Source organism: Xiphophorus hellerii, chromosome 6, assembly GCF_003331165.1.
Source record: "Xiphophorus hellerii strain 12219 chromosome 6, Xiphophorus_hellerii-4.1, whole genome shotgun sequence".
Lineage (NCBI taxonomy): Eukaryota > Metazoa > Chordata > Actinopteri > Cyprinodontiformes > Poeciliidae > Xiphophorus > Xiphophorus hellerii.
Genome location: NC_045677.1, coordinates 11,059,496 through 11,071,667, shown reverse-complemented (window position 1 = coordinate 11,071,667; position 12,172 = coordinate 11,059,496). Strand labels below are relative to the sequence as shown.

At 39.5% G+C, this 12,172-nt stretch overlaps 1 protein-coding gene across 1 annotated transcript; it reads left to right on the top strand.

Moving 5' to 3' along the window:
* The first annotated feature begins 40 nt into the window (after nt 1–40).
* LOC116721351 (kinesin-associated protein 3-like) lies at nt 41–11,404 on the top strand. The gene is made up of 20 exons (XM_032565014.1): nt 41–213; nt 1,975–2,106; nt 2,478–2,635; nt 2,744–2,805; nt 2,942–3,083; nt 3,679–3,778; nt 3,859–3,983; nt 4,106–4,204; nt 4,822–5,000; nt 6,132–6,294; nt 6,375–6,475; nt 6,555–6,663; nt 6,761–6,873; nt 6,982–7,147; nt 7,712–7,837; nt 8,269–8,367; nt 8,475–8,560; nt 9,094–9,250; nt 9,353–9,437; nt 10,019–11,404. The coding sequence occupies exons 1-20, from the start codon at nt 185–187 to the stop codon at nt 10,119–10,121; spliced, it is 2,334 nt and encodes a 777-aa protein (XP_032420905.1). The 5' UTR covers nt 41–184; the 3' UTR covers nt 10,122–11,404.
* Nucleotides 11,405–12,172: the final 768 nt, after the last annotated feature.

Sequence of the window (12,172 nt, the reverse complement as noted above, 5' to 3'; positions counted from 1 at the left end):
TAGGTGGCAGTATCGTTTCTTCAACGTCAAATTTAAACAGAAGAAGACCAAGGTATTTTCTCTGTTGACAGCGGTATCAGTGGGCAGCTGTCGGATTGATGAAGTCGTGATTTATTGGGGAATATATCAGATGTGATCAAACTATTATAATAATTAAAAACGTAAAACCGTAAAGTGGGAGAAAATGCAGGATGACGCGCGGTACCTCAAACGGTAAGTAGCAGTAGAACTCAAAACTGACTGATTTTAATCGTTTTTTTTTCATGTCAACATAATGTGATCAATAAGCTATTTTCTTCGAAGAAATAGCAACTGTAACTACCGATTAAGTGTACCTGAAGTAGGCTGGTTTTGAGTGAATGGTTTTTTTTTCCCTTAGTTTTGCTTCGTTGTCTGCTTGGTTACGTTTCCGTGCATTTTACGGATAGCTGTTGTAATTTAATCATTGTTGTCATTCGGCATACCACCGGCAATCCATCTTTTTAGGGACGTATTTGAAACATGTTTTACCAAGTGTGAGTTTTGTTTCCACAGCGTTTACCAATCATCAGCACCTCGCCAATGCTAGCGCTGCTGGTCAGCCAATGTAAAACATGAGCTTTTCCGTTCAGATTAGTTCAAGGATCGGCTTTATATACTCGACAATATAAACAACCAGCTCTGTAAAAGCCTTCTGAAAATACCACCCAGTGATATCGTGCAATGCAGTTTTAATAACATTTTGTAAACCGGTTTGAAATTGAGGAAATGCCAGGTCAAGTAAATCTGGGTCAGAGCTAAGCTAGCTAAAAGCTTCAGTGAAAAAAAAACCGGCTAACTGAAAAGATAATAACAAATTGTGTCTACGTGTACTGACGTCATAATTAATTAATGCACTGAGTCCAGCTAATTGTTAATATATAGCTCGAATGTTTTGTCATTTTGCCATCCATCCATTGTTTGCTGCTGTCTGGGTGTGTCTCCCTGTGGGAGCTGAGATGGTCTTGGCTGACGGATAAAAATAAAACTTTACTTTAGGCAGATTCTTAGAGAACATGATATTAAATATTAAATGATCCATCTATGGATACGTGTATAGAAGAAAGATGTAAGTAAACACTTAAGAAGGAGGGAAGCAGATTGTCATGTGATTAATGCTCACATCCAAAATCTTCAATAGAGTTCATCATCATTAATTAAAGTGCGAAGGGAATGGATTCATTTATCTGACTCAAACTTTGCCACTTACTTTGGGGAGTTTTTGTGTCTACTGGTATCATACGAAGATGAATATTTTTTTGTGTGTGTGTTATAGTATTTTTTTGAAATGTGCATCTTTCTGTTAAAGTAATAATTGCAAGACTAAAATAAATCTGAAATGTTTTCACGCTCCACATGAAAACATGTTGTGGGACCGTTATTAAACATTAGGGACATTTTCCCACAGTAAATGAAGTGGCATTTATTGGATTTTGTTTAACTGAAAAGTAACTCTGTTGTGCAGATGAATTAAAGGACCTGGACTGACGTGGTTGTATAAAGGTGTACTGAAATAATATTTCATTGAAGCATCCTTTGAATCAAAGACAAACTGGTGACTATATCTCCAGTGGTCATTGGGGGACATACAGAGAAACACAACCTACAACCACACACTCACACCTTGGGGCAATTTAGAGAGGCCAACTAACCTAACAATAATGATTTGTAATGATTTGGGAGGAAGCTGCATGAAGAAAACATGGAAACTATGCAGAAAGATGGCAGATCCAAACCCTGGATCTTGTTGCTGCACGACAACAGAGCCATCAACTCTGTTGCCTGAAATAAACAAAAAATGTTATAAATAAATCTCATTGTTGCTTTCTTTGCAGCTAGCAAGCTTATCATAACGTAAACTAACTGTTCTGTTTAATTCTGAGTTTAATATCTTACGTCTGTAAACTGATTTCACAGTGTTTAAAACCTGAGTTGTTTGTTCATTATCACCCACAGTAAAGTGACTGCAGGCAGTTTGGATGTCCACCCCACAGAGAAGGCCCTGGTGGTCCACTATGAGGTGGAAGCGTCCATTCTGGGAGAAGACGGAGGTCCAATGCTAGGGGAACGCAAGGAGGGACAGAAAATGTGAGAGAGCGTCTGGTTTACATCAATAACAGCCCGTTATTGATGACTCTTTGCTGTCTTATTTGGTGTTGTGAGATGTATTCAATTGAAAATGATCAGCAAGGATCTTGCAGGGCATTTTCTCGTTTTTGCTCACACTTCACACAACATTTAATTGTTGAATTTTACATATACCGGCAGTCATTTGGCCATTTTAATTCCTCCAAAGAAAATTCAAATGGTCCAAAATAAAACTTAGCTGGTCCGAGCTTAAAGAAAACTGGAAAATTAGCGCAGGCCAATAAAAACCTAAGATCAATAGATTCTTTACATAAGTGTTTACTTCAGTCTCTTCTATGCCAACCTCCACTTTCTCCTCTTTTCCCCTCCAGTATCCGTGTGAAAAGCCTCTCTCCCACTACAGATGTGGCAGCTTTGGCCAGGAAAGTGGTGGAGGAGTGTAAGCTCATCCCCATCTCCCGTTTGCCCCAGGTGGAGCAGCTGCTCTACTACCTGCAGAACAGGAAATCCTCCCCAGTGGAAGGGAAAGGTGAGATGGACACTACTACTCTTAATTTATGCATCTGTTTCAGTGTTGCACTGAATGACACTGTCATTAGATATAGTTTCGTTCTCACATATTTTCCCCCCTCATCAGTGGAGAGGAAAGAGAAAAGAGCAGTGAAGCCCAAAGACCTGACGCCGTTTGAAGGAATGGAGGTATAACAACATTAATGTTTACTAAATGTAGCAGTGCTTCTAGAAACTATTGCGCTCTAGAAAAGTTTTTTTTAAATGTTTTGTTATAAAACTTTCTAAGTCTGTCGGTTTTGCTTCTTTTATTATTTGTGTCTAGTTAAACGAGGAAGCCACTATAACCAGAATAGAAGAGTATGTTGAGCTGCTCTATGAAGGCATCCCAGAGAAGATCAGAGGCTCTGCTCTGATTTTGCAGCTCGCCCGCAACCCCGACAACCTGGAGGAGCTGTTACACAACGGTACATTATCATCCCACTAAACCGTTGCTATGGAGACATGGTTACCCGAGGATGTCCCCTTTAGCTTCAGTTATTTTTAGGTTTTTTTTCCCCTTCCTCCCATACCATCTTGCTCACAGTTCGAGTCAGACTTACTATAAATTCCTGTTGATTTGGGTTGGTTTATTCGAGCTGCCGTTTTCTTGAATGATATTTTCTCTTGCCTTTCCCATGTTGAGTTGCTAGGGGAAATGGGCCGTTGTGTCATATTAATGCCACAAGAAAACAGGAAAGTGTTGATTACTGATTAAATATTTCTAATCATTCTGATCAAAAGATGAAGTTAATAACAAATTATGAACATCTTTCTTTTGCGTTTATTTTAGAGAAATCATTAAGGAGGCTAATAATTGTTACACCCATGCTTTTATTAAAAACAATATTTTCCTTTCTAAACTGAATAAATGTACTAAAGTTAAGTCCCAAATTGAAAATATTAGTTTTTCTCTTACTGGGAGTTTCCATAATTGTGCTGCAGGTGCTGCCCCTTTTTTGTTTTTTTTGTGGTAGAAAACATGAGGTTGATTAGCATGAACATGGCCTTGTGTCGCCACAGAAGCTGCTCTGGGTGCTCTGGCCCGAGTTCTGAGGGAGGACTGGAAGCAGAGTGTCGACTTGGCAACCATCATCATTTACATCTTCTTCTGCTTCTCCAGGTAACCCTAACGCAAGCTTAGACATTTTCCTTGAGTATGTCCGACATCACTGTTTGACCTCATTGCATCTTGTGCTGCAGTTTCTCTCAGTTTCATGCCGTGGTGAGTCACTATAAAATCGGGGCGTTGTGTATGAGCGTGGTGGAACATGAGCTGAAGAGGTACGACGTGTGGCGCGAGGAGCTGCGCAAGAAAAGCAAGGCTTATATCCTTTTTCGTTTTTTGCAAACCCTATCATTTACCTTTACAGTTTGAGCTGTCTGTCTCCTCTCTTGTGTAGCCTGTATGGCTTGCATGACACTTTTTTCCTTAATGTGGCTTTTTTACGTGAGTCAGCACCAGAAAATGGCTCTCTAAAAAGAGACCAGGACAAAGCTCTGAGGAAATACCAAGGCCTTCTGGCTAAGCAGGAGCAGCTTCTCAGAGGTGAAATAAAATAATTAAGATCACCGTTTTCTTTACTTTTGATGTGAGAAGTGTGTTGATGTACACACTTCTCACATCAAAAGTTTTTATAGTTTTTTTTGTTTTGTTTTTGCTTTTTCACATTTTGCTTTGTTCCAGCCACAAACTTCAATGCATTTGTTTACGATTTTATGTGACAGAGCAACACAAGTTTGAGAATAACTGCAAGTAATAATAATAAAAAAAAGATATATATTTTTTAATACATAACAACAAAAAGAATGAGCAGAAAAATTCAGAATTTACATTAGCAAACTTGGCAGAGACTCGCCTCAAAAGACTTCCAGCTGCAATTGCAGGAAATGGACGCCTCTTTTGTAACATTTTTGTTTGTAAAAAGTTTGAAAACCAGTATTTCACATTCCCTTTGCAAGTATGCTCTGCTTTGTGTTGATCTGCCACATGAAATTTCTATTAAATACACAAGAATTCATCCTTTTAAAGTGACAAACTATGGAAAGGTTCACGGTATGAATAGCTTAAAATTAATACAAAAGGAAGCTATCTCATTCATTAGCATTTGGCCAGTTTGCCCTTTTTTTCCCTTGCTCATTTTCTTCTTTCTCTCCGCCTGCCAGTATCTCTCTACCTCCTGCTGAATCTCGCTGAAGACACAAGGACGGAGCTGAAGATGAGGAATAAAAACATCGTGGGGCTGCTGGTTCGAGTTCTCGAGCGCGACGACGAGGAGCTGTTGGTGCTGGTGGTTTCGTTTCTGAAAAAGCTGTCCATCTTCCTGGAGAACAAGAATGACATGGTGAGCCCGGGCCTGCACTGTAGAATAGATCCGTCCTGTTCATGAAGCGATGCAGATTTGCATCCTTAAACTTAGGCACGAACATTTATTGTGTCGTTTATGGTTAAGAATTTCTTATCTGGATGTAAATTTTGATTTATTGTTGTCTTAAGTTTCAGTTAATAATGTCAAATAAAAAAAAACAAAACTGACAATATTATTCAAAATGTTTTTTTGTTTTTTTTACTATTTTCTCAACTATTTGTTCCACAAGAGCATCAAAAAATATCAGTAAATTCCAAAACACATTTGAATGCAGTTTAGTGATACTAATCACACCTCTTTAATTTAATTTAGAACACACTTAGAAAGTCCAGAGAATACCTACTTACTTACTGACTGACTGACTGACTGACTGACTGACTGACTGACTGACTGACTGACTGACTGACTGACTGACTTACTTACTTACTTTACTGACTTACTTTACTGACTTACACTTATTTAGCAACACAGAACAGGGATTAGAACTTGGAACCCAGAAAAACTACCTTAGCAATTTTAGACTCCTTTTCTCCCAACCCAGAAAAGGAATTAGACCAGAGGATACTTACTTATACTTATCTAGTAATCCTGAATAGAAGTATATAGTTCATTTATTTTGGATCAACATTATTAGCTTTTTCTTCTTTTGCTCTTTCCTTTGGTTTATTTTGTTTGTATTTCCTTTTAATTCCTGTAAAGCATTTTGTACTGTCTTGTTGCTGAAAATGTGTTATATAAATAAAATTACCTTTAAGTAAGTAGAGTTTTGCCTGTTTCAAATGAGTGTTTCAAGAACACTATTTGTGTTTGTGGCACTATGAATGCTGTCATTCTGTCACAACCATACCATTTTAAATATCACAATAACATTTGAAGTCCATATTGCTCACCCCTACTGCTTTGTCGGTTTATGAAGATTACACATTGCAGTTTGCGCGTCGCACTTCAACGTGAATTTTCCAATGGTGCCCTGTTGAAATGAGTTTTTGTGATTGTTTTGCCTTTATACTCCTATATATTTTTGATCATTTTTGCACCATACTTTTTAAAACAAATCTGCAGGATTTGAATACAATAGCACTAAACTGCTTGCGTTTATTCTTGCAGGCTGAGCTCGACACTGTGGAGCGCCTGGCGCGTCTGGTTCCCTGTGAGCACGAGGATTTGCTAAACCTGACTCTCCGCTTGCTGCTCAACCTCTCTTTTGACTCGGGACTCAGAGCCAAGATGGTGGAAGTCGGGCTCTTGCCTAAACTGACGTCGCTGTTGGGTAACGACCGACTCTGTTGCAGCCGTCCGCAGTACTGTGAGCTGCGTTCAGAGTCCAAACCGTGTTCCTTCGTCACGCAGGTGATGAGAGCAATCGGCAGGTGGTGATGCGCGTCCTGTACCACGTCAGCATGGACGACCGCTTCAAAGGCATGTTTGTTTACACCGACTGCATTCCTCAGGTACAGTGGCCTCTGTTTACCTTTAAAGTGACGGACTCTCTCTCCAATGAATGAGCTCAACTTCTGTGTCCGGATGTAGCTGATGCAGATGCTGTACGACCACGGCGGAGAGGAAATAGAGGCGGAGCTCATCTCCATCTGCATCAACTTGGCTGCCAACAAAAGGAACGCACAGCTCATGTGCGAAGGTAAGTCACGTTTAGCAGGAGCGCTTCGTCTTTTACCTGAAGAGGCGGCTTGTGGAGGAGAGGCCCGTTCGAACCAGTTTTGTTCTGCGTTTTGAAGGAAACGGGCTGAAGATGTTAATGAAGAGAGCTCTGAAAACAAAAGACTGCCTTCTGATGAAGATGATCAGAAACATCTCCCAGCATGACGGCCCAACCAAGCCGCTGTTCATTGTAAGTTTTGGTGTACATTGTGAGAAAAGAAACCGCCACTTCTCACGGCTGATGGCATAAATCGTTTTGTTAAGGATCTTCTTGAGTTGGGATGTTTTCCTTTTTCAGGATTACGTTGGCGACCTGGCGGCAGAGATCCGTACCGAGGAAGAGGAGGAGTGGGTGCTGGAGTGTCTGGGCACGCTGGCCAACCTGACTATCCCTGACCTCGACTGGGAGTTGGTGCTGAAGGAGTATAACTTGGTGCCTTTTCTCAAGGACAAACTTAAACCAGGTACTAAATAGATGCAGGAGTTGCTCTCAGCCATTTTTATTTCTATTGATAGAAATGTGTAACTGCAGGAAAGCATTGACTAAAGCTGCAGTCTAGCTTGTAAATTTTCTTCCAACCCTTGAACACAATCCTTTGAAGGCTGCAGTTGTTGCTGTTGCTTGTGCACACGTTTTCCTTCCAACTAACCTTCTACTAAAATGCTTACATCGCACGTTGTGCGAACTACAAGCTTGTTTAAAAATGGCCTTTTGTAGTTCTTTGTGAACAGTCTGCTAGTCAAGTTAACAGGGTTACCTATAATAGTGCAGGTCATAATGTATTATTTAAACATTAAAAACCGTCTGTTTTTTTAGAATTGTCTCCAAAACTGAATTTTTGGGATCATAAAAACTAAATATCTCTTTACGTGGTACCGATCTGCATGACACATTAGTTAATTTTAAAAAAAAAATCAAATTACTGAATTAAATATATATTTTTAAATAAAATGTTTCCATTTTACTTTATGAATTGATTTTGTATTGAGTTGAGAACCTCCCATGCTAACATTACTTTGTGTTTCAGGTTCGGCAGAGGACGACCTCATCCTGGAGGTGGTCATAATGATCGGAACGGTTTCTATAGATGACGCCTGCGCTGTCATGTTGGCCAAATCAGGCATCATCCCTGCCCTTATTGAGCTGCTCAATGGTAAATACATACTCACGGAATATACACTGAATAGTTAAAGATCATCAATCGAAGGTTTTTACACCTTATACCATTCTCTTCGGAGGAGCAGCGTTTTGTTTTGCAATGTCACTTAGTTCTCTTCTTCTCCTCTTCACAATGATGGCTGTGAATAATGAGAACGTTTTGATCCTTTGTAATTTCTCTGCAAACTGTGGCTTTAATTAAAGCAAAAAGCTAATTAGGATGGCTGAACTTTGTTTCATGTTAATCAGATTCACTGTAACTGATGACGAGAGGAATCCAAGAAATCTATATTTTTCAGCTAGTTAAAGTGTACAGCGTTCTTACCTGTGCAACTAGGTTGTTCTGGTTTACTTTTCTTGTAGTTCGTTTTTTTTACATGACAAAAATATGCCACTGACTCTTATGATCATGTGTTTTTTGCGCAGCACGCCAGGAGGACGATGAGTTTGTGTGTCAGATCGTGTACGTCTTCTACCAGATGGTGTTTCACCAAGCGACTCGAGACGTCATCATTAAAGACACTCGTATCCTATTGATAATTATCGACAACAAACCGAAATGCTTTGACAATGTTTTTTTTTTTTTTGAGAAGATGCAGACCTTTGTTGTTTTCCTTTAACCTTTCCCATAGAGGCTCCAGCTTACCTGATTGATCTGATGCATGACAAGAACGCAGAGATTAGGAAAGTGTGTGACAACACTCTCGACATCGTTGCTGTAAGTCAGACCTCTTCAGATGGCGACCTGCAGGCCACATCTGGTCTCCGTTTGGTAGAAATTCCCAAAAAGAAATCCATATAATTTGCTAACCTTCAGAAAATCCTATAAAACAACGAAAATTCCTTCAACAGTAAGGATCATGAACTCAACACTTGGTGGTGTGGGAAACCCACAATGTGGGAAACCCACAATGTTTTGTGTCTTGGGTAGTGACACTAGCTAGCTTGACACATACAGCACGTCTTTATCAACACTGACGTGTAAAAATGATTGAAAACTGTAAATTTAACCCATTTTTTAACTGACAAATATTTATTTTAGCATCACATCCAAGTACTAAACCTCTGTGTTTAGTCTGCAGAGAGTGTGTTGCGGTATTGCGTGACTTTTATCGGCCAAAGACGATGTCTGGCTCAGGGAAATATCTTAGTTAGGAAATCTGACCCATATTTACGTGTACATTTTTAAATAAAGAATAAAAATTCGCTTTGTTGATCTTTAGTATTTAATATTTTTTCTTCCTCCACCAGGAGTATGACTTGGAGTGGGGGTATAAGATCCAATCAGAGAAATTTCGTTTCCACAACAACCAGTGGCTGGAGATGGTTGAGAGTCGCCAGGTCGACGAGGCCGAACCGTACCTCTACGATAACGACAACGACAGGACGGATCTGTTCTACAGCGCAGGTACGCCCTGAGAATTATGCGTGTCGAATAAGATACTCTGCAGTAAGCCGACACAACCTGCAGCTTGACTGAATCGGTTTTGTTCCTGTCGAACCTTTTCAGATGGAATAACTCCAGGAGACGGCTCAGTTAGCCCAGATTTCTTCGGCGACCTGCAGCCTCAGAATGGAGACTCGCACCATGGCGTGTGAGTTGGCAATCACCAGGAGGGGGCGCTCTCTGCCATCTTACAAACACAAACCGTCAGAGCAGAGCATGGTCACCTGTTTTAATTATTGGTGTGTTTCATATCAGTGAGTGGAGAGCAGTGTATTCCACTGCGATGATAAAATTCAGAGTTGCCAACTTTGGATTGGAGTTTGGAGCGATTTTTGCCGAATAGACGAGTTGGCTCAGGGTGAGGGTCGTCAATATATTTACATTTAGTCATCATTAATGGTTGGACGACAGAGCAACTTGTCATAGTATGTCTAGTGTTACTGCAGGACCCCGATCTAAAAATCAACAAACATGCCAATGTTAGCATGTTTGTTGATTTTTGGATTTTCCAAATAAAGATCATTCTGCTCAAGGGTCTAATTATTACAAAAGTAGGTTCTGGTTTCCTAATGGCTTTAAAGTTCAAAACTGAATCATTTTGGGCTTCTTTCGAAATCTATTTACTTTAACCTAAATAAACAGGACGAGCTCATTCATCTGCTCATCCCATTTCACATCATTCTTTCTTATGAAAACTAAAGCTCCTTGTTGTTTATCTTTCTGCTTCAGAGACGTCAGTGATGTCTTTGACCAGGCCGGCTCATTGACAGGACGACCAGCCACGGCGTATGGCTTCAGACCGGATGAACAGCCGTTCTATCAGTACTCATAAACTCACTCGTTCCTAACCGTCCTGCATGTTCATCTCTTCACTGCTTCAATCCGTGTTGTCATGACTGAACTCCTTGTAGCTTTTTAGAAACTGGCATTATCTACTGTTGGGTAAGGACTAAAACATGGAGTCTAATTGTGCTTTTTATACGTTCACCTTTTTTAATTAGCTTTTTTTATTTATAAAAATATCTTCCTTTGTCTGATTGTCTTAGCAAATAATTAGCAGACAATGAAAGGGCACATTTTCAGGTTTGCATGTTTTTAACTATGTAGTGGTATTTATTGGTACTTGAAAGCTACTGAAAATAGAGGGGGAAAAATCAGCCTCTTTGGATTTAACGTCAATTTGGCTCCTCTAACGCCCAAAATCAAAGTTGTCTTATAAACACTAACATATGCACATATTTGACGGTAACGCTTAAAACCGCGTTCAGGAACGTTAGTTTTTTAAAAGTTCGTAAACAACAGAAACTGAAAACAAAAATGAAACAAAAAGTGAAAAAAAAAAGTCAAATTTCCCTGCTGCGCTGACGCAGAAACTTAAATTATTTTTTTGTACTTTTAAAGTAAAATAACTCAACTTCCCCTGACTCGTTTATGTCACATGCAGATATGTGTTACATTTCACAAAAGTGAACGAAGGCTGTCACTTGAAATTCCCGGGGGAAAAAAGTGAAAACGTATCATTTACAGACTAATATTCAACAGCTGCAAGATGTATTTGACACAGACGCTGTTTGAGTTGCATATCTAAGAATTTCAGTGAAATATCAGCTGCAGTTAGATTAAAACTGAAAATCCTAAAATGCTGCTTCTGCCAGTGCACAGCTTTGGTCTATAAGCATACCTCAAACCACAGCAGTATTGACTTTTCACTACACAGAAATGACATCCTTGAATATGCAGAGGAGGCGGGACATATTGGTGTTCAGTGGTTCATTAATGAAATCATGCTAGTTAGCTGATGCTGCGTCCATCACTATAAGCACCGCGGTGCAGCATCCATGAGAGGAAGCAAGCCCAGTATGTATGCCATAAGGGCGGTCTGAAACAAAACACTGTCAAAAGCTACCTTAGTATTATTTTGCACATATCGCTTGAATTCAATGCATGTTTTTGCTTTTTTAAGAATGTGAATTGTTGTTTGGTTTTTATACTTGTTTTCTTTGTGGCTACCGAACAATTGGTGAAGTAGAAATGCTGTCTGTCACTATTACTGTCCCCCAACTGGTTCCTTAATAAAACAGACAAAGAAAGATGTGATGCTTATCACCTGCAAACCGTTTGGTCTCCTTAATATTTGTTCATTTTGCTTTGATCATGATTGAAAATGATCCAAAAACCTTGCTGCATTTTACTGGGATTTTATGTGGCAGAACAAGACAAAGTAGGACATAAATTGGAAGCAGAAGGAAATTTTGTGTGTGTGTGTGTGTGTGGCAGGCATTTGTATTCACCTCCCTGCATTCTAGTATCTCTAAATGAAATCCAGAGCAATCACTTGCCTCTAGAAATCTGTAAATAGATTCTACTTGTGTGTAATTTAATCTCAGTATAAATCCAGCCGTTCTTTGAAGTCAGAGTGTTTTTTAGAGATCACCAGAAAAAACACAGCGTCATGACACAGCGTCTGTCTCTATGCTGTAACTGCGAAGTAATTTCCCTGCTGGGATGAATAAAGTACTTCTATTCTATTCTATTCTAAAAACCGCACACAACCTGAATACACTATCCCTAGTATGAAACATGGTGGAGGCAGCATCATGCTGTGTGGGACTATCCTGTGATAGGAACAGGGCAAAGAAAGAATGAAAGAATCTGTATCTCACGGAATTAGTCCGAAAATAATTTCAAAAATAAAATTTAAAAAAGTAAAATTGCTTTAAAGGTTATGTTGAATTACCTTCCTGACAATTGATATGTACAAAGCCAAACCTCACATGCACCGCACGCCTCTTACTGCTCTGTTTTTTACTGTTATTGTGAAAATGAATGTGTGGTTTCAGCTACTACTCAGAATAAAAATAAACAAAAAAGAGGAAGAAGAAA

Bases quoted from the DNA above. Each gene is read 5' to 3' on its own strand.
- LOC116721351 (XM_032565014.1), top strand. From the start codon at position 185: ATGCAGGATGACGCGCGGTACCTCAAACG. The intron at 8,561-9,093 runs GTAAGTCAGACC...TTCCTCCACCAG, and splicing joins ACACTCTCGACATCGTTGCT to GAGTATGACTTGGAGTGGGG. The intron at 9,438-10,018 runs GTGAGTTGGCAA...TTTCTGCTTCAG, and splicing joins GGAGACTCGCACCATGGCGT to AGACGTCAGTGATGTCTTTG.